This window comes from Canis lupus, chromosome 28 (assembly GCF_011100685.1).
Source record: "Canis lupus familiaris isolate Mischka breed German Shepherd chromosome 28, alternate assembly UU_Cfam_GSD_1.0, whole genome shotgun sequence".
NCBI classification, from domain to species: domain Eukaryota; kingdom Metazoa; phylum Chordata; class Mammalia; order Carnivora; family Canidae; genus Canis; species Canis lupus.
In genome coordinates, this window is record NC_049249.1 from 8,140,798 (window position 1) to 8,168,257 (window position 27,460).

Genomic DNA, 27,460 nt, shown 5'->3' on the forward strand with positions numbered 1-27,460 from the left:
GAGTGAAATTTTTTGGAATTGTGTTCAACATTTCTCTGCCATTTCACAGACTCCTGGGGTGGGTGAAGATCTTTTGCATTCTCTAATGAAGTATTTTCTTTTACTTTCTTTCTTTCTTTTTTTTTTTTTTCTTTTTTTCAGTCATATACTGATAGTAAGAAACATTTTACATCAAAGCTCTCCCCCCACGGGCACATGCAAAGAAGAGCTGATACCCGTTTGCATGTGTGAGTGTTTGTAAAAGGAGGCAGGGCCAAGCTAGAGCTTTTAAGGCTCGTAATAATGATTTGTTTACTTGCATAATGCGTGTTTCCTAGGCCACGCCAGCTTGAGGGGAGAGCTGGGATCAGAACCAGCACAGGCTGTTCCTCTCTCGCTTTGCTTTCATCAGCTCCCCCAGAATCTCCAGCTCCTCCACGAAGCCCCAGTCCAGTTTCTGAGGATGCCCAGAGAACATCACACACGTGTACCCAAACACAGGCCAGGTCCTCGTGTCCCTCCTCTCATGCTCTGGCTCCCTGCTGGCATCATTTGCCAACTCTTCGATGTGGCTGTCACTGCTGCTGGGCCACTAATGTTGAGCTGCTCCTGGTGGAAAACCCAGTGACTTTGGTGATGTGTGAGTGAGTCATGGGCTTGGACGGGGATGCTGTTGTATCTCCACAGCAGCTCCAGTGCCACAAGGCTGTGTGCAGTTCCTCCTAGCACCCACGTGCAATGCCCTGATATCCACTAAACTAGAAAAAAATCCCTTTTGTCACAGGGATCCCAAAGTAGATTCTTTTCACCCCTTCTAACATGTTCAAGGCATGTTCAAGGGCAACAGGCTGACAACAATCTCCATCCTGTGTCCATACCCACCTTCTTTTTCTCCAGCTCTGGATCTTGTCCTTGGACTGAGCTTGGGTGTTCTCACTCTCACCCAGACTGGTGAGTTCTTTCTTTCTCAGGAGGATCCTTGGTTGCTTTATGCAAATAGACTCTTGGCAAGGCCACAGACTGTCATCTTGCCCAGAAGTGCCTGCTCCCTAGAGTGAATACAGACTTAAGAGAAACCCATTTTTATTTGAGAGCTTTGCTTCCCAGGTATCAAGAGTCACATGTTCGGAGTTCAAGTCTTGTTGCAGTGATGATGATGATGATTAACAAATCTTCCCCAGTATCAGATCCCAGGTTAACACTTTAGATACATTTAATTCTGTCAACAATTCTATGTGACATGTATTACTATTATACTCATGATACAGAGGAGAAAACCAAGGCTTAGAAAGGTTACATTGTAGACTGCGGTCACATGGCTGGCAAAGCACAGAGCCAGCCCTGGACCCACTCGGCTACTCCTCTACAGCTGGGCCTGTGCATCCACCCTTCTGCAGCCAAGCCTCACAGCCTCCCTGGGCCTCCTTCCAGCTCTCTTTGGTCCTTTCTAGGCCACTCTCTCAAGGGCCCCCACTGTGATCCACAGGTTGTCAAACCTTATCTAAAGGTTTCCAGTTTGGTGGAAGCCCCTAAGCTTCCACCCTCCCAACTCCCACGTCCTCTCTGTGCCCTCCCAGGGCTTCCTGGAGGAGGAGGAGTTGTGGGGAAGGGAAGTCTCATCAGCACTAAGAGTCCCCTCTCCAGGTCCCTCAAGACTTCAATATGGCAAACTGCTCTTCCCAGGCCCCTCCTCAGATCCAATTCTGGAGCCTGGCAGTTTCTCCTCCCTGAAAAAGCCATCAGCATTCCACATTACACGGTTAAAATTTTGCCTGATCTTCGTGGGTTAGTGGGTGTTTTAATTCAATAGGGAATTCAAGTCTGGGTTTTAAATGCCATAGAAAAAGAAAAAGTTACTGTCTTTTCAGAATGCCCATTGTAATTTGTCCTTAGAGTCCCCCACTCCCCTCCCCATGGTCCTTTTTCCACTTGAACGGACAAACTGAGCCACCAGATAAATACAGCTGCAAAGTGAAGTTATGGATATGATTTCTTTCCCTCATTCATTTGCCCTTCTGGCTTAGTCAAGTCATAGATGAAAGACTGCTCACATTTTCTTTGACCAGTCTACGGAGTGCAAAGCCAAGGGCTGATCAAGCAATCTTGATAATTTGATACATTTGAAAGTGAAACATAGGGAGTGAATTATCTGTTTAACCAAGTATCTGTGAGAATGTCACCCCATACACAGTGGCAGCTCTGCTCCCGATCATCTGTATGACCTCTCAGGAATTCACTTTCCCCATCTGTAACATTTTGGGGATTGGATCTGAGAATTCTGAGGTCCCCGAAAGTTCTTGGGATCTTTATTTTATACGTACAAAATGCATCATTTAAAAGTCAGGTAAGTTAGGGAATGGATGGTTAGAATAAAAACAATCCTCTATAAAATTTTTACCACGTAATTATTTTATGGAGCAAGTTTCCACTGTGCACTTGAAACGGGATTCAATTTACAGAAATCTGGCTTGCAGCCCACTTTTAAGTGACACTTTTACCATTTCAAGTGGGGCTTGCCTGTGGGTCACGGTTTCTAAAAACACTATCAGGAGATCCCTGGGTGGCGCAGCGGTTGGGCGCCTGCCTTTGGCCCAGGGCCCGATCCTGGAGACCCGGGATCGAATCCCACATCGGGCTCCCGGTGCATGGAGCCTGCTTCTCCCTCTGCCTGTGTCTCTACCCCTCCCTCTCTCTCTGACTATCATAAATAAATAAAAATTTAAATAAAAATAAAAACACTATCAATCCTCTCTCCACAAAGACTCTGGCAGTGAAACATTAGTAGAACTTATTCTAAAATCATTACTTCTCTTAGATTGAGGTTTTTTTCCTTTTTTGTCAAAATACAACAGATTATATCACTCATTGCCTAAAACACTGTCCTCAGGGTTGAGGCCAGGCCCTTGTGTGTCTATTTGCCCCACCTGGAAGGTTCCTGCTCTCTCTTTCATTTCCCTTTATCTGAGAACTCAGCTCAATCATCACTTCAGAGAACTGTCCTCTGACCCCCTTGATGAAATCAAAGTCCTGTATTCTAACTGGGAGATGTGATGTGAAGTTTCTTTGGATGAGCAAGTTCTGGTCACGAATAGCCTACAGGCTCCATTGTTGCTCTACAAGGCACACTGTTTGCCCACTGTGTGCACCACGCCATCCAGGCACTGGATTCACTTCAGGGTCTCTATCCTCCAGAAGCTTACAGCCTGCTGGGTCAACAGACAGTAATCAGATACAAGAATGAACATGCCTGCCACCGCCCCCCTCCCTCCATCTCCAGAGCTTATTGAGATGAAACAAGGGATTGCAGGGAGCGTGGGGTGTGTGTTGGGAGGGCAGGGGTGGACTGCCAATGCATCAAGCTCCTGTGGAGGAGGAGTTTAGGTCATAATCACACATATGCTGGAACAGTCCTTTACTGCTTTCAGTCTAAGAAGCCGAACGAGAGAAAGGACTGACATCCCCTAGCCGGCTGTGCCAGCTTGAGAGATGGTAAGAGGACCAAGGGTCTATTCTCCTCCTTGTCCTCCGAGCTACAGGTCTTCCCACCCTCTTGGACTCTACCACTGTGCCCCAGTGTCAAGGTCTGTTTTATTCTTCTTTGAATACGTTTCTATCCCAAAGGTACATTCTGTTTCCCATCAAATATGGCAGTGACATAGCCTACCATTTTGATGTAATATTCATAATATTATGGGACATCTATGCTACCATTCCCATTTCACAGACAGGGTAACAGATGCAAGGATAACAGTGGCTGGTTTGTGGCAGAACTGGGACCTCAAAGCCAGGGCCCCGACTCTTTAGTCCAGGGCTTTCCCCACCCTGTCTGAGCCTCCAGGGCTAAACCAGGCCCTGTACAGGGCCCCAAAGAGCCAAAGTTGGCTGCCTCCTGCTGGCAGGGAGCTCCTTCAGGCTTCTGGTCCTACGCTAGGGAAGGGAGTGTGAGAAATGAAGAGGGTGGATTATGCACAGAGGCAGTCTACATTCCCATTTCCTCCCTCATCACGGAAGGAGGAGATGGCTTACCCATGGGGGGAGGGGGATGAAAAGCAATAATTCGTAAGAGTTGGTAAGTGTCAGCAAAGTATTTACTCACATTCATTCCCTGCAAGTCCCCTTCTCCATGTGCTCCTATTTGTCTTTCAACGATGGCACCGATCAGGTGGATTCAGCACGAAATACCAAGGTTTTAGCCAAATGCTGCAGAGGGAGAGTTTCATTTAACTTCATTTTTCCAGCCGGGGCTGGCTCAGAAGCGAGTTTTTCTGACTCGGTCCTTTGCTACATGCACAGCAAATTCCCAGGGGTTTCTGAGACTGCCCAGACCTGACACACGATGACTGCTCCCCCCCGCCCGCCCACCCACTCACTAATAGGACATAAAGCGCTCCTATTTTTGGTAACAATTAAAGGGCCTCCCGGTGCAAGGCAAAGGGCTGTTTATTTTCTGTTACATCACTTCACTTTGCCTTCGAAGGCTGGTCTGCGCGCCGCGTTCTCGTGGTGATGCAAGTCGGCTCTCTCCTCCAGCACTTGGGTCCCTCCCATCGCCAGCACCTCACAGGTCTCTTCCCGAGCAGTGCGTTGCTGGAGCCAAGAGCAGCTCACGAATCAGCTGCAGGTCCCCGTTTTGAAAAGCAGAGATACAGAGGCAGAGGAAAAGGGTGGACTCCTGTGTGACCTGGTCTCAGAGCAAGACAATCACCAGCTGAATTCCAGAAGCCCTGTTCATGTTCGGGGATATTTTTTCGACTGCATGGAATCAGAGAGAAGCCAAAGGATGGGAAATGCCTGCATCCCCCTGAAAAGAATTGCTTATTTCCTATGTCTCTTATCTGCGCTTTTGCTGACTGAGGGGAAGAAACCAGCGAAGCCAAAATGCCCTGCCGTGTGTACTTGTACCAAAGATAATGCTTTATGTGAGAATGCCAGATCCATTCCACGCACCGTTCCTCCTGATGTTATCTCATTGTAAGGCCCGTAAGCATTTTGATATCTAATTTACGATTTAAAAATTCCAGCTGATGTATTTGGGGCTTTGTATGTATCAGTAGGAGGGCATGGAGAGAGAGATTCCTCTTGCGTGCTTGGCCATTTGACAGTGCTAACATTTTGCTGCATTTGGAAATTTGGATTTTGATTAGCTGCTATGGAACATGCTTAGATGCCCCCCACCCCTGACCATTATTATGAGAAACCTGTAGCAGATTCATCTCTCCTACTTCATCTGGGAAGGAACAGTATCGTACTTCATAAAATAGTGTCGAAATAGTGACTGTTTTGCTAAACCAGATTAACATAAGGTTTGTTCTGTGTGTGTGTCTCTTTGTGTACGTCTGTTTGTTTTTTGTTTGTTTTCTTTCAGATCCTTTGTGAGATCTGGTTTTACTGAAATCTCAGAAGGGAGTTTTTTATTCACACCATCGCTGCAGCTCTTGTGAGAAATATTTATATCATGACTATTTTTAATATAGCATATATTTGGATAAGCCCTCTAGTAAAACGATCTCAATATTAATTTTGTCAAATGTGATTGTATTTCTGGAAAGAAAAAGATGATTAGTAAAGTCAGAGGTAGCTGGGTTTGTTTGCGACTTGACACGGACAGTGCAGGTTGATTCTTGCAATGGTAAATTTGCTAACCTGTAATGCTGTCTACTTTAATGGCTATTTATGAAGTTGTTGGAATGTTTGCAACAATGATCCCCATTCCATGCCACTATTTTACTTTCATTTTTGACTTGGGAACTTTGCTTATTTTGCCCTGGAGTTTTTGAATTAGTCGATACAGAACCCTGCATAACATATGCGCTCAAGATGTTGTCTCCCGGGGATCTGGGGCAGGCTGCTACTCTGTATGATTTACCATGTGGGGAAAAACAAATCCGGGTTCTTTCTAGGTAACTCCTTAATATATTAACTCTCGTGAGGCTGTTTTCTGATCTCCCATAATTTATAACTGGTCCCCTTACAAGGAGGGAAAGAAAATATTAATATAGGATAGTGCAAAGGATTAGTCTTTGCTGTGTGTTTTGAGTTAGCCACGAGGGAACCACATATTCCAGCTATGTCTCAAAATAGTCAAAAAACAATATTTAACTAAGAAATCGGATTTCTCCACAGGCACAATATCACATGTATAATTTGTTCTGATGTGTAATGTTTGGCCATTGGAGTGCTAGTTCTTAGAGCTGGACCACGTGAGGGTCAAGAAGTTCCCCCCTCCAGGACTCAGGTGTCAGGCGACAGATTAGAGTTGTAGTGACATGGTTCCAGGAGGAAATTAGCCAATTGTTGATCAACTGAGCTTTCATTATCTGAACTGCATGATTCAGGACCCAAGTTTCTTACTTGCTTATTTTTTGTTTGGGGTTTTTTGGTTGGTTGTAGTTTGTTTTGTTTTTGTTTTTGTTTTTTTGCCCTAATTGGCCATTTTGGCTGTTCGAGGTTATATATACAGAGACATACAGCATGGTTTGAAATTGGAGAGACCTGTGTAAATCTATCCTCACCACTCACTAGAAACTAGACATAAAAACTTGTGCAAATGACTAAGTCCCTCTGAGCCTCAGTCTCCTCATCTGTAAAATGGAGGTGATAGTACATTGAAGGGTTGTTTTCAGAGATAAATAAGATTTAAGTAGATAAAATGCTTGGTGTCAGGTATGACAAATGGTTACACATTTTATGAAAGATAGGTTTTTAATTTGTACGTAAAGTTGAAAAGCTAAAAACAAATTCTATTGAGTCCATTAATCTGTTGTTTTATCTGTATGAAATTCCAAAACTGGCCTATTTCATTGAAATCATAAACCTGACCAGGTGTCCAGACATTATGTAACAATGTTGGCTAATGTCTTTCTACTAGCTAATGTCTGGGGGTGATATACAGTTGAGTAGAATATTCTTAAGGGATTGATCTTATTGAGGTCTAGTGGTATGATTAGGGGAATTGTTAGCACATCAAACAAATCCAAAAAAAGAGTCTTTAGCACATAAAGAGGCAAAGTCTCCAATGCTGGGATCCTTCCGCAGCATAAAAATTGGTTGTATCTGGAAAAGTGATAACTGTGCTTATGTTGTCCACTTATTAAATAAACAAATGGCTCGTTTAAAAGGCATCCTTTTCAGGAGCTAAGGCACTTCTTTCTCCCCAGGATAGTTAAATAGATGAGTCCTTAAAATTCAAGAAGAGGCATCAGTCAATACATACTAATATTCCAACAGTAAGTAGATGTTAGCTGTGACAGAAAACCTGGCTTGAGCAACACCCAATCAGTTAGAACACGTCTACTTGGTTTGTTTGTTTTTTTTTTTTTTTTTTTTTTTTACAGTGATGGACCAGTCTCACAAGCGCAGATGCTGGACAGTGGTATAGGAATAGTTACCGGCTGCTGCGGGGTAATGTGATTACACGTATTTAGAATCACAGAGGGAAGCCAAGGAACTGGTTTTAAATAGCCCACACGGAGTGTGTGCCATGCCCCTGTGTCCCATGCTCTGAGTTCCTATGGAACATTCCAGCCTTTATTTCTAAAAGCAGTTCAGGTTTCAGAAATAACAAAAGGGCGAGTAATTCTTGCCCTGTTTGTCCTTGCTTAACTCACATTGGCTAACCTCAACATGCAGATTTGTGCCGGGGCAGATCTTATGCAAAAGTGTCAGGTGTCAAAGTTTGTCTCCGATCTCAGCACCTTGTTTCCTAATGATTTTGTTTCCCATTCTTCCTGCCCAATGGTCTTTGCTTCCTCCTTCTCCTGAGGAGAGGGTCTAATAAGCTCATTTTCACTGAGAAGGAAATAAATCATAAGACTCCAAACATGAATTGTGCCATAATCATAACATTGATGGGAATAGATGGTTCACAGACGAGAAGAGTTCTTCTGTGGGGCAGGGCCATCCAATGCCCTGAAAACCCCACATGGGTTGCCAACCCCCACCCCCTGGCACATGAAGACGAAGGGGTCTGAATTTGCCTTTGCCTGACTTTTGCCGTGAGATGAGGCCTGGATCACACCAGCCATTTCTTGTGGTTTGCAATGAATTCTAATAGCATTTATGACCATGGATTACCAAACTGACCTGTCAAATCCTGTGAAGAGATGAACTTCAGACTTGATTCTGCTTGTTTGATGTGCAAAGGCAGTTGGTTTCTTGCTCTGTTGTTGGAAAGGGAAAAGAAATGACCCATTCCCACCATCCATGCTGACAATCTGATGATTTTGTTAAGGCCCCAAATGCTTTTTCAGACCTTCTGCAGAAGCATGATGAGAAGTACTTTTTGAAATGTCAGCCTGGGGTACTGAGGAAAACAGGCGCAGTGCCTCCTTAAGTTACATTCAGTGTTTTGGGAGAAAAGATCCTGGTAGGCCGTGGCTGACGTGTGTCAGAGAGCAAAAAGAACAAAAGCCCACACTCTGTAGAGAGGAGAGGAAGAAAAAGAATTATCTAGTAAAAATTCATCAAATTAGTTGTACAAAAAACTTTTTTAAAGATTTTATTTATTTATTCATGAGAGACACACAGAGAGAAGGCAGAGACACAGGCAGAGGGAGGAGTAGGCTCCCTGCAGGGAGCCCGATGTGGGACTTGATCTTGGAACTCCGGGATCCTACCCTGAGCTGAAGGCAGACGCTCAACCGCTGAGCCACCCAGGTGTCCCTAGCTGTACAAAATGTTTTAAAAATATCTTATTTCTTGTTTTAAGCAGCCACAATAACAAAACTTTGCCCGAGCAAATGCAATTTCATTCATGGTTTCCATAGAGCCAGGTGTGAAACATAACCAATGAGAATGATTATTCATTTGGGTTTGCTTTTAGCAGTGGGGAACTATGCTTGTAGTGAATGCAATTTACAGAAATGTGTTTTCACACATTAAAACCCTGTTCTTCTCAACTACAGACTGAAATCCCCAATGATAAAAGCTCTTTGCAGAAGTAAAATTCTAACTGAATAGTATAAAATGTGGCCACATTGCCATTTGTTCATAAAATTTTTAATAAACGAAATCCCTCTGACTCTTGCAAGAGTTCTATTTGCAGGGAACAAATTACAGGGTTGATTTTTGTATAGTGCTCAAAAAAAAAATTCCATGTATATAAGAACTCAGTGTGGTCAGAAGAAAATTCTCTTTAATCCAGTAATATTTGGTTTTGTTTGAAGCAATAGAATTGATCCTTCTGGGGGAAAAAAAATCACTATTTAATAATCCACAATCAAGACACAAGTACATAGTTCATAAGAAGTAAAAAATTAAAAAAGGAAAAAGCAAATACCATGAACAAGATAATGAGTTCATCTTTATGAAGGTTTTACCATGTAGTCCCTCAAAATATTATTTGTCCAGGAAAAAAATATCCATGGCCTATCTCACCTTTCCAGTGATCAACCCCTTTCTCAAATTCCTCCTCATATTACAAGCATAAGAAAAATGCAGCACTCTTTAATGACTACTCAAGCCAGACCTAAAAGCTAAGAGGGCTGCTAGAGGAATTATTAGCTGATTATGGGTGAGCATGTTTTGGTTTGTGGCCAGCTAATGCCCCCTACAATAGAACAAGGAGTAAAGATTTCAGTCAGCAACTAGATTGTTTTGTCTAAAATTTGCTTAATGACCCCTAGCTCTGATTTTTAAACTTTTTAATTACTTAATTGTTGTGACTGCAAATTAACCCTATACAACCAATGTTTTCTCTGAAAGTGTATTTCATCTTCTCAATTATTCAAGCAAGAAATGGGAGTTACCAGCCACTTCTCCTTCACTGTCCACTTGCAACCAGACAAATCCTCTCTCAAACAGGATGAGAACCTGCCACCTCATCTTCACCCCAAGGCCATGGCCCTAATTGAAGCTGCAATCAGTGATTCATGGGCTGCTGTGGGAACTTCTGTATTGGGTGCCCATCATACCTATCTCCATTAGTGTTACCTTCCTAAAACACAGATCTCATCATGTCACTCTTGTGCTTGGAAATTTTTAGTGATTCCCCAGAAACAGAAAAAGTCTGAATGCCTGAGTTGGTATTAAAAGAATTTGCTTATTTGACCGGGGTCATCTCTCATAATATTGACACCATGCACAAACACACACACACCCATGTACACACAAACACTCCCTAAACCCTAGCCATAACAAACTGAAGTACCTTATTCCCTGACCTCTGTTCTTTCAAACTCTATAGACTTTTTAGATATCTCTAATTCTTCCTGTCACTAGAGCTATTTGTGTTTCTATCTGCCCCATGTCTCTGGACGTCAATGGAGGGTTACCAATAGCCAAGGTCCTAGAAAAGAGCTGGGATGTTGCAAGCCTAGACTAGCATATATTTGTTGAATTCAATCCATAGTTTCACAAATTTTATATTAAAGAGTCTTGCTTTTCTATCAGTAGATAATCACATTCTTTTTAACGTTTGGTGTACCCTATCAGATTTCACATGAACTAACTGCGTGGAGGTCTATAAAGTGAACTAAACCAAAAAAAAAATGCGAAAAGAGTCTGTTCAGTCTCAAAATAAACATATTGTTCACCGACTCAGCTACCTCCTGCATACTGGCATTTATGTTGGGAATCATCTTCCTTCCCTAGGAACGAAGGACTAACCCAACAAAGAGAGTCGTGGTTGGGTGGTACTCCCTCAAACCAAAGAGAAGCTCCCCAATCTGTCCTAGGGACCCAGGTAACCTAGAAAGTGTGAGACAGGACACAACAGGGCATCATGGGGGGAGCCCCCAGGTCTAAGGCTCCAGTTCCTGGAGGACTCGGACCCTCCCTCCTGAAGGCCTGAATTTCAAACTGAATTTGAATGGGTCAGGCAGAGTCTAGTCAGGCAACTACCTTGCCTTTGGGACCAGAACAAAATAGTAGAGGGCAGACTGAGAGACACGGGCACATCCTCTTCCCCAGGAGAGACCAGGGAAAAATGGCAGTTTGCATGGCAAACACCTCCCTCTTCTTCAGTGCCTCTTCACGCTCTTACTGCCTTTTCCCTCATCTCTTCACACCCATTTCTGGGCTGTCCCAATCCCCTCTTATGTATCATGTGTATTGCTTGTACACATAAATTATACTTTCAAAAAAAAAAAAAGGAAAAAATCATGGTGCTATGATGTCAAACTTCTTCAACAGAGATTTCTAGTGTACCAGAATTAAAAAGGCAAAGCATAGGGCAGCCCGGGTGGCTCAGCGGTTTAGCACCACCTTCAGCCCAGGGCCTGATCCTGGAGTCCCACGTCGGGCTTCCTGCATGGAGCCTGCTTCTCCCTCTGCCTGTGTCTCTGCCTCTCTCTCTCTCTCTCTCTCTCTATCTCTCATAAATAAATAAATAAAATCTTAAAAAAAAAAAAAAAAAAGGCAAAGCATCCAAAGCGTTACTTAGACCCTTTGCCTAACACCCTTCTATCCGCTTGGACTTCCTTTGGCCTTTGACATATAAAAAAATAATATTTGAAAAAAAAAATCATATTTGCCTCCCAGGTTCTCTATTGACTCTGGAGGTTGACGAGCATCAAGTGTGTGAAGGGTAAAATTCCCCTTTATTCAGTCTGACAAGACATCCAAAGGGAAATGTTGGGTAAGCAGTATTAAGATGAAAAAAAAAATCACTAACCGAAAGGTAATTTCATTTTAGACTTATTTATATTTGCTTAGCTAAAAGTAGGTATTCATCGTAGTGTGGCAAGCAGTAACAAAATGAAAGGAGCAAAAGACTCCCATTTCAGTAAAAACATTTTGGGACTCTACTGTGCAATGGGCATAGCATTGGGCTTTGTGAGGGACACAAAGATGACTATCATCTCTGTCTCCCTCCCTGCCCTGATACGGCAGCTCCAAGCTGCCAGTGATCCCTCAAAAGGTAAATTATAATTGCCTGCATTTGAATGGATCATAAGGTAGTCTCTTTTTACATTTTTTATCATAATGTAGTCTTGATAGACTTTCTCATTTTGTCTGAAATGATATTCAGTTGATTGGTGATGATAGGACTTTTGCCAACTGTTGAGATATAGGCTACGAAATGATTACAGGGGCTTTATGTTGACAGCTGTGATATGAAAATGGCTAACCCTGGAGAGCTGGCAATGTGGCAAATAGCAAAGGACACAGGTTTTGTGGTCAAATAAACATGGGCTCAATCACCACTCTGCTGCTTAGTAGTTCTATGATTTGAGGCAAGTTGAATCAAGCCTCATTATCTGCATCTGAAAAATGGGGAACAACCATGGTACCTATTGCACAGGATTACAGTAAGGATTAAACGAAGTAGTAAATATAAAGTGCTTGGCACAGTTCCTGTAACTCAATAATAAACGTTAGTTTTTATTACAGTTTTTGAAAATCAGTTTAATTTGACCGACCACAATATCTGATTAGCATCTGATTGTATGGGCTGGGTATGCTTATGATCCTAGATTCAAAATGTTGTGGTTCTACCCATAGGTCTCCATCAGAACCTGATAAGAAATCTTTCCTTGAAATACTTCTCACAGAAAACATGAACCATTTACCTTTCTGGGGTAGAAGACTGAGAAGAAGCAGAATCCTCTCACTTCTTCCTCATGAAAAAACAACTGGTACCACATTTTGTAAAACATGATTTTGTTCAAAATTATTAGCACTGACCAGTCTTCAGATGAGTGGTTCTGTGGTAGGATGAAAAGAGGTCTGAACTAGAAGACATGAGTTTCAAATCCATTTCAACCACTAATGGGCTTTCTGAACTTGGGTTGGTCACAAAATATCCCTGGGCCTCAGATTGTATATGTATAAAATACCAGAGATAGTTAATTTATGGTTTTCAAACTCAAATGCCAATAGGGGTTGGGTAACAGGGTAATAAAAGAAGCAGTGGGATATAAGACAATAGGCAGTGGTAGTGACTGAGGTAAATCAGAGAAGACATACTTTGCCTAAAAATGACATCCTCAGCTCCAGCTGGTTATTGCTGATAAGAATATGGTACATGAATATGGAGCCATATTTTCCTAATTTTTAGGAGAAGGCAAAAATCTGGAAGCAGATCTTAAAAAGGATAAAAACCAAACAAAACAAGTTGACATTTTGAGATGGATATATTTAATTAACTAAGGTGTCTTCCTGGCTTAAAAAGGTTCTATTCTATTCTATTCTATTCTATTCTATTCTATTCTATTCTATTCTACAGATAGAGTTACTTTAAATTAATATAATATAGAAAGTGGTCTTGTTAAAGAAATAGAATTTATTAGATCAATTTTAACAAACCAGTAAATAGGATTATTAGATGAAAGAGCCTCATAATATGGAATTGGCTATCATAAAGTCATTATTAAAATAATAATGTGATTCTCAATTTTCCAAATAGAACCCTTGGGATTTACCAAGACCTCCTCATGGTGGATGATGATAAAACAGTATTTCATTATCCCTTCCAAGGGCAGGGACTGGAAAGAAATTGTTGTGCCCATTTACATGGCAAGATGGCAGGTGTTTGCCTATGTAAAATGTGATTAAAGAGCAATAAGTCCTTAAAAAAAAAAAAGTAAACAGACTAGAGTTTATATGTACAAATAACTCTGGAGTCAATATAGAACTCCTGTGGTAGGTCATGGATTCCTCCTAACTATGCTTCCATAGCTAAACATTTCTAGATCCTTCTCTGAGAACTGTCTTCACTGCCAGTTTACAAACCATGCAATAAAACCAGGCAGTTTTGTTAGGAGGCGTTTGTCATTTTTGTATTGCCTGATACTAAGCACTTTATAGATCTCATTTTTTACTTCATCATCACAGTAACCCTATGAGGGTGTATAATTACTTCCATCCCACAGATGAAACACAGAGTCATAGAAGAGTTTTAGGTAATCTCCTCAATGACACACTCCTCCTAAGTGGCACATCTGGGGCTTAACCCCACATCCTCACTTCTAACTACTTCTATCTACTTCCTCTTGAACATGAATCACAGGGCTTGACTTTGCATAGTTCCGTTCCCAAAATCCAACCCCCTCTCAAAGGGACAGCCTTTGCCATTAATGAGGGTATTCAGGGGAATGTGTCCTGATTCCTGGAGACAATTAATGAGAAGGAGTTTCAAAAGCCCTTTGAAAGAGTGGTAGCATTACTGGCAAGAACATCTCGTTTCCCTAGGATTCAACTCTAATTTGTATGTGTAAGCTCTGGTCTCCTTGCTTGAAAAAAAAAAAAAAAGAGAGAGAGAGGAAAATAGCAAGCAAAAAAGGACTTATATACTTTAATGTTATGCCTCAGACCAATGTTTTCTAAATTTGTGTCCTGTGGAACAGTTATCCTGAAAGAAACGGGTCTGTGCTCCAAAAAAATTTGAGAAACTGCACATTTTATCCCTACCTTGGCTACTCACAAAGCACTTTGGCTTAAAAAAAACCTCTGGAATTATTTTATGTCATTTCACTTTTCTTAACATCTCATAGGATATTGGGAATCTATGCCTTTGGTACTCATATTATTTATTAGCTTAATTATTTATACCTCACCTCTTCTAGAAAAGCTTGCCAGCAGTGCTTAGGCAGGTACAAAGAATTCCATCTTAAAGGATACACTAAAATATCTATCTCCATATAAGGAGTTAATTCAATTTTGTTAGTGTGAGTGTGATATCTGGGAGCATGCCTCCCTCTCACACTGTCTACCTAGTCAAGCAGCTTGGCACACATAGCTTCTTTGAGGACCTCCCAGTGGATGCTCCTTCTTTCTAAGGAAGTAGATTACCACTTGCAGCATATTCAACAGGAAAAATGCCCCTGAGCTTACATTTACACTCTCACTATTTTTGTTTGGAGCATGTTCCCTCACAGCCATTTCCCAAATGCCTAATCCAGCATTTACCTGGTATGTTCCATGGTTCATATTCAGTTTACATAAAGCTCAATGAAAAAGGGTCCCATGATCAATAAGATTGGGAAACTGCGTGTTTCATACCCTTTTGAAGAGTCTCAATTTATTTAAGGATAAAAAGATTAATGTAATTTAAAACCTTACTTATCTTTACTTATGTACTTTCCCCAGATTTATCTGTTTTTTGTTCATGTAAAACCTCTCAACCCTATGAAAGCCTTGAATTCCAGGGAATATACTCTGGGAACTATCCGGCAAGGCTGTTCTAGATTTGCGGCAAACACTGGGCAAATCTGATGGGACAAAAAAGAAGCAGCATGGCCTTCTTTTTTGAAAGCCCATGACCATTACCAGTCAAAGCACAGAATCCTAGCTTTGCCAATTTCAAGTTTCAAATTACTTTGCCTCTCTCACCTTGATTTTCTTCATATTTTAAGAGAATATGAAACCTAAATTACAGTGTTTATTTTAAGATTAAAATGAGTTCATAGATGGCAAACTGCTGAAGATGAGACTGGGCACAGTGTAGGCATTCCATAAAATTTAAGTCCCTTCTCCTTGGTGCTTCAGGACCAGAGCGATACAGACTGAATTTATAAACAACATCAGAAGGGTGGGCTGTTGACTAGTTATACCAATTCCTAGACTAGTTATGCCAACTCCTAGAAAGTTTGACTGTCCTGGTGTAAGAGTTAATAGACTATAAGAGCAAAGAGATAGATCCATGCTCCGATCTTTGCTAGTATGCATGCCAAGAATACTCCCAAGGGGATCCCTGCAAATTTAAAACCTACATTCTAATCCTGGCCTGCTGTTGATAAAAGATGTATGTGACCTTGGGTAAATCACTTAACTTCTGCAGACCTCAGTTTCCTCACCTGTAAAAAGAGGAATTGAACTATGTCTCTCTGGATTGCCCCTCACCCCCCACCAGATTTATGTGAAGCTAAAGTAGGGTTATTTCCTACTTTCCTATTTCGGTGGTAGTGTGCTTAAGGATCAGCTGAATTTCATTGAAAATGTTTTTCAAAGATGAGAGGCCAAAAAAACTCCACAAAACAAAAACTGACATAATGTGCTCACGTGTGATGCTTCCCATTTTAATGCTTTCCTATCTTAAAAGCATATTTTTAAATATGCAAATGTAAATTATTCACATGGCACATACCCTTAGAATTGTGCATTTAACTAAGGTGAATCATCAGCCTATTATTAATTATCATTCAACCAGCCCTAGTCTTTTAGATAAAGGAGAATATTAATATCTAAAGGGGCTGACTCATTTCAGCACAGTAAGCTCTAAACAAGTTGTCAAACCCCTCCCACTGTTCCCCTAACTAGCTCATCTAGCAGCCCATGGCCTATATGGCTTGATCTCTTATTTACCTGTATATGCATATATACATCACATATTTGCCTGCATTTGTGCAGTTTTGTGTTTTTACACACTACCCATGGCTGCCTAATTCCCTCTACAATGCCCATAACAATTCTCTGGGACAGATGACAATCTCACTAGATCTCAATTTCCCTAGCAGTAAAACTAAGGTTCTTCACTATATCTAATGGCTATTCCAGCTCTGATGTTTTATGTCTATGCTCTTTACTTAGATAGTCTTTGGCAGAAGCATTGGGGATATGTTCATATACATTATCTCATGTAATTCTTAGAATCTCCCAGGAAGTCTTGTTGCTATCATAATTCCTATCTTGACAGATGATGAAACAGATTCACCTACTTTATGTACCATGTACATAGTAAGTGCCAGTTACAAACTTAGAAACCAGATTCTCCATTCTATATCTGATCAATGCCATCTCCAAGTGCCAAACAAGCAAACAAGTATGGGCTGCCCACTCTTTTCTTCTTCATCCAGAGTAGTCCTCACTGAGAGGAGAGTGTATGGGAGATTCCCCTAAATCATCTCCCCTCCATAGCCAAGAGAATCTGCTCTGGGCTAGAAGACACCATGCAGACCACTCATGGGTCAATGACAATTCTGATGATGATTGAGATGTCACAGGTGACTAGAGGAAGTATGTAGAAGTGTCATTAGAGCTAGAGATCCCTGGCACATGACAAGATGAGCAGTCTGGTTTGAGACAAGGGGAGATTTTCTCAGTAGGGTTACTCCTGCCATTCAGCTCTCTGCAGACCTGCCTTCACACCACTACCTGCTCCCCATGCAGAGCCCATGCTTAGTCTTTCGTGAATGAAGCCCACAATGCTACAAGCATAGACTCATACATATTTCAAGCTAGAAACGACCTAAAAAAATCATCTTGTTTAGCCCCCTCATTTGATAAATATCTTAAGGCCATACAGAGGATCTACAACCAATTCATGGGAATTAAGACCCAAGCTTCCTGATTCCCCCTTCACTGCTGGAAAAGTGAGGAACCAGGGCAGGAAACTACTTCAGCAGCCCATCAGCCTCAGGCTCATTGACACATGGGCCTTTTGCTCTTGGACTCCCATTTCTGGCTTCTTGGCTGGGCATTGGGCAACCTGAAATTTGACCTTCCACTGTAGCTAGATTTGCATTTTCTGATCTGCTCATTTCTTTACTTCTCTGTTGCCACCTCAGTTTCCCTCAGGACTCTGAGCTCCACACTAACGTTGTTGCCCACTTCTTTGCTCCTTTTGAACTAAATGCTCTGGTCCTAGCTTTTCAGTTCAACTGGGAAGCTCCTAACAACTTCATGGCCTTGGTGTTAATTTATTGCTTGTGAAGACATGTGACCCACCCATCTAGGTAGTTAGATGTAGTCACCAGAAAGAGGGAGTAGAGCTCGAGGTGAGCAGATATTTTTCAAATATCATCCTCTGTTCCCAATGCAATATTAACAATAAAATAATGAAAGCTTAAAAAAAAAAAAAACTATCATTGGAGCACCTGGGTGGCTCAGTTGGTTAAGCATCTGCCTTCAACTCAGGTCATGATCTCAGGATTGTGGGATTGAGCCCCATGTTGGGCTCCTTGCTCAGCGGCAAGCCTGCTTCTCCCTCTCCCACTACCCTTCCCCCTGCTTGTGTTTTCTCTCTCTCTCTCTCTCTCTCTCTCTCCCCCTCTCTGTATGTCAAATAAATAAATAAAATTAAAAACAAAAACAAAAATAGAAAACAACCTATCATTGACAGGAATTATAAGACTATTATTCTAAATGCTTGTGGAAATCAAATATACAATTTAAAAAGATTATTACCTTTCAAAACTCACTGGATGCCTTATTTGAGAGTAAAGTCTTATTTCTAAATACTTTCATTTTAAATCAGAAAGAATTAAAATATATGAATTGAACACTAAACTCAATATCCTAAGAAAATAAGTATCAGATAAAATAATAAATTAGGAAGCAGTAGGAATAATAAATAAATCCAAGATTTGATTCTTGGAAAAACCCAATAAAATAGCAGACATTTGAAGGAAGCATTACTCATAAGTGGGGAAAGCATCAATTATTCAACAAAAGATTTTAAGTAAATTTGAGTATTTAGGAAAGAATCGAGGCAGTATCTCACCTCACATTAAACATCAAAGTAAGTCCCAAATGGATCAAGGAGTCAATTGTTTTAAAAAAAGTTTTAAGGGGGTAGTTGTAGGTACTATTTCATTGATCTTTATACAGGAAAGAGCACTTTTAAGAATAAAAGCAAAGGAAGAATATACAATACAATATTTTGTTAAAAATGTAAAACTTCTATATGTTAAAAATCATGAATGAAAAGACAAATCATAATTTATAAGGAAAAACCCTATCAAATAAAGATAAGAAAGGAATAAGTACTGTTCTGTTTTGTTTTTTTTTTTTAAATTTTTATTTATTTATGATAGTCACAGAGAGAGAGAGAGGTAGAGACACAGGCAGAGGGAGAAGCAGGCTCCCCACAGGCAGCCTGATGTGGGACTTGATCCCAGGACCCCAGGGTCCTGGGCCGAAGGCAGACACTCAACCACTGAGCCACCAAGGTGCACCAGTAATGTTCTTAATATATAGAAAATGCTCAGAAAGTAACAAAAATGGTCAAAAGATGATTTTGTAGAAAAAGAAACAAAAATTATAATTCTAAAAAAATTTGTAATTCTAAATGTTGATGAGGATGTGGTAATAAAATAGGTAAAAGTATTTGTATATGAGAATGGTTATAGTAGTGTTTATAATAATAAAAATTGGAATAAAAAATAAATAAAAATAAAAATTGGAATCAACAATAAAAAGTTATACAAAACTTAATCATCTGTTAAAATAATATTATCGAGGGGCACCTGGGTGGCTCAGTGGTTGAGCATCTGCCTTTGGCCCATGGCATGATCCCAGGGTCCTGGGCTTGAGTCCCACATCAGGCTCCCCACAGGGGAGCTGTGGCACAGGAGCTCCCTCTGCCTATGTCTCTGCCCCTCTCTGCATCTCTCTGCATCTCTCATCAATAAATAAATAAAATCCTTAAAAAATAAAATTATATTATTGAAAATTAATTGTCATGAGAAATTTTTCATGAAAAAATAAGTACATAAAAAGGACAGAAAAACATAACATTTTTATCCCAATTTTATAAATATATATGTGTATATCTCATATATGTATTGTGTATGCATATCAATATCTTTGGGTAGTATGATTATGCAATCTTTATCTTTTCCTTTAAGCCTTTCTGTGTTTTTGCAGAATTTCTATAATAAGCATATTCATGTGCAAAACACACCAAAGTGCATTAAAAATTTTTAAAGTCTTTACTTGAAAAAAAAATACAGGTTTCAATGATCTTATGTCACTTTGAGACTACTTAAATTGATCTAGTTCCTTTAAAAAGGGGATTATTATCTAATTAGATTTCTTAAATCCTTATGAGCTGAGCAGTGTTGTTAAGATTGTCTACCAGAATGTAGATCTTAAGTTATAATGTGATCCTATACTGAGATTTGCCAATAGGGCATTGGACAAGGTGTCTTGGGTGTGCCAATAGGGCACTGGACAAGGATTCTTGGGCCTCGTGACCTTAAGCAAAGCTGTTAACAGCCCTCTGAGCCTCAGTTTCCTCCTATCAAGCAGATATTAACACCTCCTCTACCACTTTCACAGAGTTTTTCCAAAGACCAAATAAAATAATCCAGCAGGAGCCCATGAAATATAGGCTATTATGAAGGCAACAACCATCCTTTAAAGAATGAACTATTGCCTGCCTGGAATTAACAGTTGGTATGTACAGTCTTCCTAAATCTCCTTCTTGTAAGGAAACATATACTCTCTTGGTTGCAGAGGGGAAAAAAAAGTTCATTCCTCCTATTGTCCCTTTTCTTACTGAATTTGTGAGGGTGCTAATTAAAAGATATAAGTGCATCACCTTTGGGGCTGAAGTACAGATAGGTCATTGCACATCCCTGTGTTCACCTCCACCAAAATGCTAGGGGTAAATGCCTGGTGGAAATGGCAGAGACCTCACAGGTTCCCACAGGACCAAAGGTAAAAAGGGCAAACTCTACACTGTCTGCACAGATCCACCGGATGATTGCTTGGCAAGGCTATGGGATTCAGATCTCTGATTTGTGGCTCAGAATAACAAGTTCATTCATATAGTACATTGGTCTCCACCAACCCTTCCATGATGCTGCTATTGTGAAGATGGTTGTCAAATCTGAGTCACATTATTGCAGACTCTTACTGCATATAGTTTTGGGGACGGGACAGTCCACAGCACCTCTATATCCCAGAGCCACTGCTTCAACCAGACTTGCTGCAAAAAGCAGACTGCTTTCTCAGCTGCCACAGGTAAAGGGGAGGGAAGGTTGTGCAACTGACGTAGAAGGAAAGTCAGGCTGCATGTAAGAGTCACCCGGGGAACTTTTGAATATCCCCATGCCTAAGCCACACTCAACATGTAGAATTTAACTCCTCAGGGTTAGAACTGGGTATCAGTATTTTTAAAGCTTCTCAGGTCATTCCAAGTGCAACCAAGATTGAGAAGCAGTGGCTTAGGCATCTCCCCTGCTCCAACATTCACATACCCTTCCCTTTTCAAGTCCTCTTCCACATTCTGCTCTCTCTTGAGTGTGCCTTGCACATGCTTTGCCTGCCACGGAGCTAACTCAACCCTGAGGCATCCTTTCTCCTTTGGCTCCTCTGCTGGCTGGTTCCATTTCTGCTGATCCCAAATCCCCAGGAAGAGATAGCCCGACTCACCTTTCTGAACTAGGGTATTTGGGCCTTGGAAAGCTTTATGGTATCATACAAAGTATTTTACATTATGGTATCCTACAGAGTATTTTACATTATGGTATCATACAGAGTATTTTCACTGCCCACCTCAGGATCTGGATTCACCTCTGGATGAAGACCTGAGCCCTTCTTGCCCTAATAACCTGTGGAAAGGGACAGAGGTCATGTGCTATGAAACATGGCCAACCTTGGTCCTCTCCAGGTCTGTCGTATGCAAAGATGGTATGGGGGTGGCACAGTTTCCTTTTAACAGGAGCCCTGGGATTCTTGGCTCAATAACAAATCGTAGTATTGAAATCAAACATACTTCCAAGAAGTTCTTAAAAATCAAAGATCATTGTTTTGCCCTCTTTATAGAATATGATTTTTAGTCTTTTTAAGTACACATAGGACAATAAAATACCCTGCTCAACTATTTTTATCGTGTATGTATAATTTTATACATCTTTGTCCACAGAATCCTTGTCCATAGGAAACTAAAATTGAATTTAGAATCAAAAGAATAAAATATTCATTATTACTTTACCCAGAGGGATTTTTTTAAAAGTTCTTATTAAGAAATTTTTTATTGAAATATAATATATATAATGAAAAGTGCACATATCCTAAGGGTTTATCTCAATGATTTTTTAAGACAACTTTTTTAGAGCAATTTTTAGGTTTAGAGCAAAATTGAGGAGAAGGCACAGAGATGGCCCATATACCCCCTACCCTCCCACGTACATAGCCTCCACCATTACCAACATCCCCCACCAGAGTGGGGACATCTTTACAGTCGATGACCTACATTATTGCCCAGGGTCCCTAGTTTACACTAAAGTTAACTCTTGGTGTTGTGCATTCTACAGGTTTAGACAAATGTCTAATGACATGTACCCATCATTATGGTATCATACAGAGTATTTTCACTGCCCTAAAATTCCTCTGGGCTCTGTCTAGTCATCCTTCCTCCCCACCACCATGATTTTTTATAAAGTGAACACCTTTGTAACCAGCATCCAGGTCAAGAAACTGAGCACAATCATTACCCCAAAGCCTCCCTTTGTGCTCCCTTCCAGTCACTACCCCTTGAGGGTAACAAGTATAGATGAGTTTTACTGTTTTGTTTTGTTTTGTTTTGTTTTACTTTATATAAATGAAATCATATAAGATATACTTTATTGTGTTCTGGCTTCTTTCTCTCAACTTAGGTTTGTGAGATTCATTCATATTTTTGCATGTAGTTTCAGCTTTAGCCAGAGATTTTGATCCTTGAAATCTGGTTCAACAAGCATTATTTAACCAGGAACTATGCTCAGGGCTGGGGACACAAAGGCAAACAAGGGTAAGCCCTTGCTATAAAGAACATTCAATCTAGTAATGTAGTAATGACAAGAATTTAATGTAAAGTGAATTCCTTTTGGTTTAACAAATATTTGTTCAGTGTCCACTATGGGACAGGCAGTATCACAGGTGCTAGGGATAAGCAATGAACAAGCAGATACAAATTCTAGTGGAAATTCTCTGTTTTATTTCCCTGACATGTGTGGGCAAGTTCTGCCCACTAATATCCATTTCCTGCTCTGTTGTGCATCTGCTTTCAACATAAGGGGGACTAGTACTGAAAGCTATTTCTTCTGGCAACTTGGGTATATAGTTTTGAAATCGCTGGTCCAACCATGAGGCAGCTTGTGAACCAGTGAGCACGGGAGGTATTTCTCTGTATCTATTTTGCCTTATTCTATTCTCTCCATCCCTGATACTGCCTGTACAGAATGAAACAAAAATCTGAAACTTAAGGAAGGCTTTGGATGTTAGCTTACCTTGGAGTAAAGCTGGGAAATCTTGTTGCTTTCCCGAACCCTGTAGTAAGAAGAAACAGTGGCCAAAGTTGGACTGAAATCATAAATCTTTGAATTTGTTTTAATAGCTACAAGTATCTAATATGTATCATTACTCATTAATGTTGACATTTCAGAGCCTAGTGAATGATTTGAGTATAAAGCTATGATGGAGGAGGAGGGATAGAGAATCCAACATCACTCCAGAATTGATAGCTTAAGAAGAAATGGAACAGATCATCTAATTTTATTTGTTTGGTTTGTGTTTTACCTCATTTTTATGGAAAATGTCAAGCGTATATCAAAGTAGAGATAATAGCAAAATTCACTTCCATGTATCCATCTTTTACCTTCAAAGATTATCAATCATGCTCAATTCATCTCTAACCCACTGCTTTCTCCTCCCCTTATTTGGAAGAAATCCCAGATATCAAATAAGTTATTCATAAATGTTCAGAAAGTGAGGTCTCTTAGTTTTAATCTCCTTAGTTCATCAGCACAGAGAGGCAAAGTCACCAACGTGGTTAGTAGCAATTATTTTTAATCCCTAGACTTCAAAAGTCAAAAAGGTTACTAACAGAGAATATTGGACTTTACATAGTGCAGTTAAACGGCATGTATGAGACATGAATTGTCAAGTTATGTCAAACATCTGGTCTGATCCATGACCATGGTCACATATTGGATAATAGTTATAAGTGGAATAAGAGGCTCCCCACACAAGAACCTTAAGATGTAGACTGAACATCACTTGAATCCACTATAAATTTGTCATCAGTACATTTACAATCTTATTTTTAGCTTGTATCAACATTTTATCTAATGAATTTCATAAATTAATACTCTAAAAAAACAAAACAAAACAAAACAATAAAACCAACTCTGTATTATTTGGCCTACAATCACCTCTTTTAAATCTCCCATTCAGAGAGTGGCTACTTTTCCAAACTGTTCAACATGACGTTGGGACTGCTAGTTGATGTTCCTTTTCATCAATAATTTCAAAACAAATTCTTGTGGATTTTGAAATTGCAAATAAATGTGTCCAAGTGAAACTGTTCTTTTCAACTAGTTAGTAATAAAATGGGTCTAAGACCTTTCCTAAGCTGCATTGTTTCCCGTCTTCAGCCTGTTCTATTTTCTAAGGTTAGTTGATGTTCATTGAGCCAGTGTCAATGGCTTATCTACTATGAGATATCAAAGCACAACTAGGCTTTGATGGAGATACTTTTCCAGGGTTTCCAGGCTTAACACCCTGAGTTACCATTGTTTGAAGATACAATGTTCCAGTAGTTTCTAGAGCAAGAGGGAAAGATTCTGTTAGTGTCTTTGTTGTGAAAATGTGCAAAATGTTGCTTTGGCTGCTTTGACTGTCATACTTGTCGAATTGTATCTCAAAATGTTACCCAAGGTAGGTGACATCCATCACTGTGAGAAATGGGACATAAAGCCTCTCCCAATGTGTATTCGATGAGGAGATAATTGGGGGTAAAAAAAAAAAAAAAGCTGCAAAGATTACCTAAATAAATAACACTGTAAAAGGCAGATACCCAGTCATTTTTTCATATACAACTCTCACTCATTTCCCTGTCAGGTTAACCATTTTCATTGTGTACTTTTTCTGGGCAGATTATTCACATCGAACTCCTTTGATGTGATAAGTGATGATGCTTTTATTGGTCTTCCACATCTAGAGTATTTGTAAGTAAAGAAACTTTTTTTTTTTGACATAATGATTCAGGACAAGTGTTCTCAGTTTCCTACAGCCGTCTGACAACAAATATTATAACCCATTGCAGATTCATAGAAAACAACAACATCAAGTCCATTTCAAGGCATACTTTCCGGGGACTAAAGTCTTTAATCCACCTGTAAGTATGAATGTTGCTCTTACTTTTTAAGCGTACTAAGGGACAATGCAGTTTGATAATCTGTGGTTCAAATGCCCACTTCATAGGTAGCCCATGAAGATTTAAGAATGATTTATCCCCATGCACACGTGCCATATATCTCCCAGTCATCAGCCAGTGTGGGTTCAGGAAATTGATTACTATTGATATGATTAGCCTAATCCAACCATAATTAAGAAAACAACCTAATGCAGGAAAGTTGTGTGACTGAAATAACTTTTTTATCATCTACATCATTACTCCCTTCATGGGTAATTATGGGTTGACTATATACCTTAATTTGATATGTGCTGTTTTTCTTTTTCTGTGTAAGCCCTGACTTTATATACATTTATACATATACTATAAACACCAGCTATGTTTACACAATATCTGAACAATTTGTTTATAAATTAAATATTTAATTATTCAGTGAATGACTAGAGCTACAATAGTTGTTCTTAACAGGAGACAATTGTGCCTCTTAGGGAACATTCATCAATATCTAGAGACAAGTTTAGTTGTCAGAACTCAGTGCTGTAACTGATATCTGGTGGGTAGAGGACAGCGATGCTCTCCTAAAAACCCTGCAATATACAAGACAGCCCCCACAAAAATGGAATCTGCACCCTGAAATGGCATAGTGCTGAGGCTGGGAAGCCCTGAAAAACATGAACCAAATAACTTATTTCTCCTAGCCTCTCTCACCTCCTACACACACACACACACACACACACACACACACACACACACTTTGAAGGAAGCTAGAGGGCATGGGAAGAAAAGGCACTAAGATTTATTAAGTGCCTACTATTAGGTCAGTCAATTTGCTTTACTTGGATTTTCATTTAATCCTCTCAACAATCCTGCCAGATAGACACAATAATCCCCATTTTAGAAATGAGAAAACAGAGACCTGGAGGGGATATATGACGAGTGAGCTGAATAGTTATGGGATTATAACATCAATTCAACAGTTGAACTGCAAGGGCTACTCATTCATTCAAGACTATTTTTCAAGTGCCTAATATGTGTCTCATTAATATTAAGACATAGATGCAGGAGATCCCGATGTCATTCTGTTAACTTTTACATGTCCCTCATAATACCTCACTGACAATTGTTCTAAGCCTCAGAATGCAGCAGGGAACAAGGCAGACAAAAATACTTGCCTTTTGAACCTACGTTCTAGTATGACCACATAGCCATTACACTTCCTCTCACCAAACTTGTCTCAACTGCTGTTTGGATTTGCATGGGCAGATGTATTATGCTCAAATCATTAGGCTCTTCAAGTCCTCAATAAAAAGTCATTATAATAAAAAATATTTGCTATGCTATGCTACATGTCAATGATGTAACACAATGCAAAAATAGCTGTGTATGGTATAAATATTATGCCATTTTGTCAGAGAGCCAAACACTGACAAACCCCATTGTTTAGAAAACAATTTAAAAAAAAAAAAAACAGAAACAAATATATGGAAGGGGAAATGGGAGTCATCACCTCAACTTGAGAGCTGCTTAATTCACATAAATCCCATTCAACATAGCTTCTGTGTGATGCTCAGCATCATAAAGTGCTGAAGGAAATATGTAAAATCCAGGTGTCCTCTCTGGGAACTCGGGATATAAGCCTTGCTGTTCCCATTGGTCCATTCAGGTGTATCTTCTCTCCAGTGTAAAGGATTACCTGACACAGAAGAAAAAGAGGAAAGAAGGAAGAAAGGATGAAAGAGAGGAAAAAAGGATAGACAAAAGAGTTAAAGGAGAGAGGGAGAAAGGGAGGAAAGAAGGGGAAGAGAAAACAGAAGGAAAGAGGGGAGCAATGGGGAGCAAGGGAGAATGAAAAAAATTTATGTAACACCCTAATGAAAAATATCTATTTTGTTTAACTGGAGCCTATTAGGTCCATCAAATGAAATGGGAATTGAAATTTGGGTCATAATGAGGCCTTTTATCACAAGGAGACACTAGTATAGCATGTGCTTAGTATCCAGACATTTTCAAGCTCAAGGGAACACCAAAGTCAGTCTTCAAAGAGAGAAGCATGAATCTAAAAGGTCAGACAGTGAAAGGGAAGTCTAACCCTCTGACCAGGTGCTAGAGGTGGGAAGAAAGTGTTAGGAGGGAACAGGTTAAAGTTAATTGAGTGAATATGACCCTTAGGTCTCTTTATCTAACAGTTAGGTTGACTCATATGGCATTGCCAGTATTAGACTGTTTTTGATCTACAAAAATGCAATGCCATATGGTTCATCCTAAATAGTCTCTAGGGAGTGCCACACAAAGATGAATAAGATCCAGTTTCAACCTGGAGGAGCTCAGTCTGACAAGAGGAATTAGACAAACAAATATTTTCTCACTGAGTGTCTTTGTCCCCAAGTTATGTTCTCCTTTCTAATTATGCTATTCAAGATGTATTTCCTCCTTCCTCCCTCCCTTCTTCCCTCCCTTCCTTCTTTTTTTTTTTTTTTTCCTTTCCTTTCTTCCTTTCAAGGAGAGATGGGTAGGGAGGATTTGAAACTCAAATGTCCCTCTGACTGCTCACTACATCAAATTAATTTTCCATTATTTACCACCTATAAATAAATCTGACATTTGTTTGAGCCATTAGTTTCCTTTTTAGGATTTTAGGCTTTAAATGCACTTTCTTCCACCTCAGACCAACTCTACCCAATCAAAGGGAAACACTGGAGG

At 40.1% G+C, this 27,460-nt stretch overlaps 1 protein-coding gene and 1 long non-coding RNA gene across 3 annotated transcripts in view; one reads left to right on the forward strand and one right to left on the reverse strand.

Annotated features, from left to right (window-relative positions):
- Positions 1-1,019: 1,019 nt before the first annotated feature.
- Positions 1,020-27,132, reverse strand: LOC111092958. The gene is made up of 5 exons (XR_005380447.1): positions 26,268-27,132; positions 22,854-22,893; positions 4,444-8,396; positions 4,076-4,179; positions 1,020-3,182 (listed from the first exon to the last, which is right to left on the reverse strand). It is a non-coding gene; the product is annotated as an uncharacterized LOC111092958 (long non-coding RNA).
- The window catches only part of LGI1 (leucine rich glioma inactivated 1), a 38,891-nt gene continuing 15,867 nt past the window's right edge, over positions 4,437-27,460 (forward strand). The window contains exons 1-4 of one of the 2 annotated variants that reach the window (XM_038578229.1): positions 4,437-4,950; positions 5,345-5,416; positions 24,501-24,572; positions 24,671-24,742. In XM_038578229.1, coding sequence (XP_038434157.1) covers positions 4,736-4,950; positions 5,345-5,416; positions 24,501-24,572; positions 24,671-24,742 — 431 coding nt within the window. In that variant the 5' untranslated portion in view covers positions 4,437-4,735. The remainder of the gene's footprint in view (positions 4,951-5,344; positions 5,417-24,500; positions 24,573-24,670; positions 24,743-27,460) is intronic. The other variant, XM_038578228.1, reaches the window with a different exon arrangement.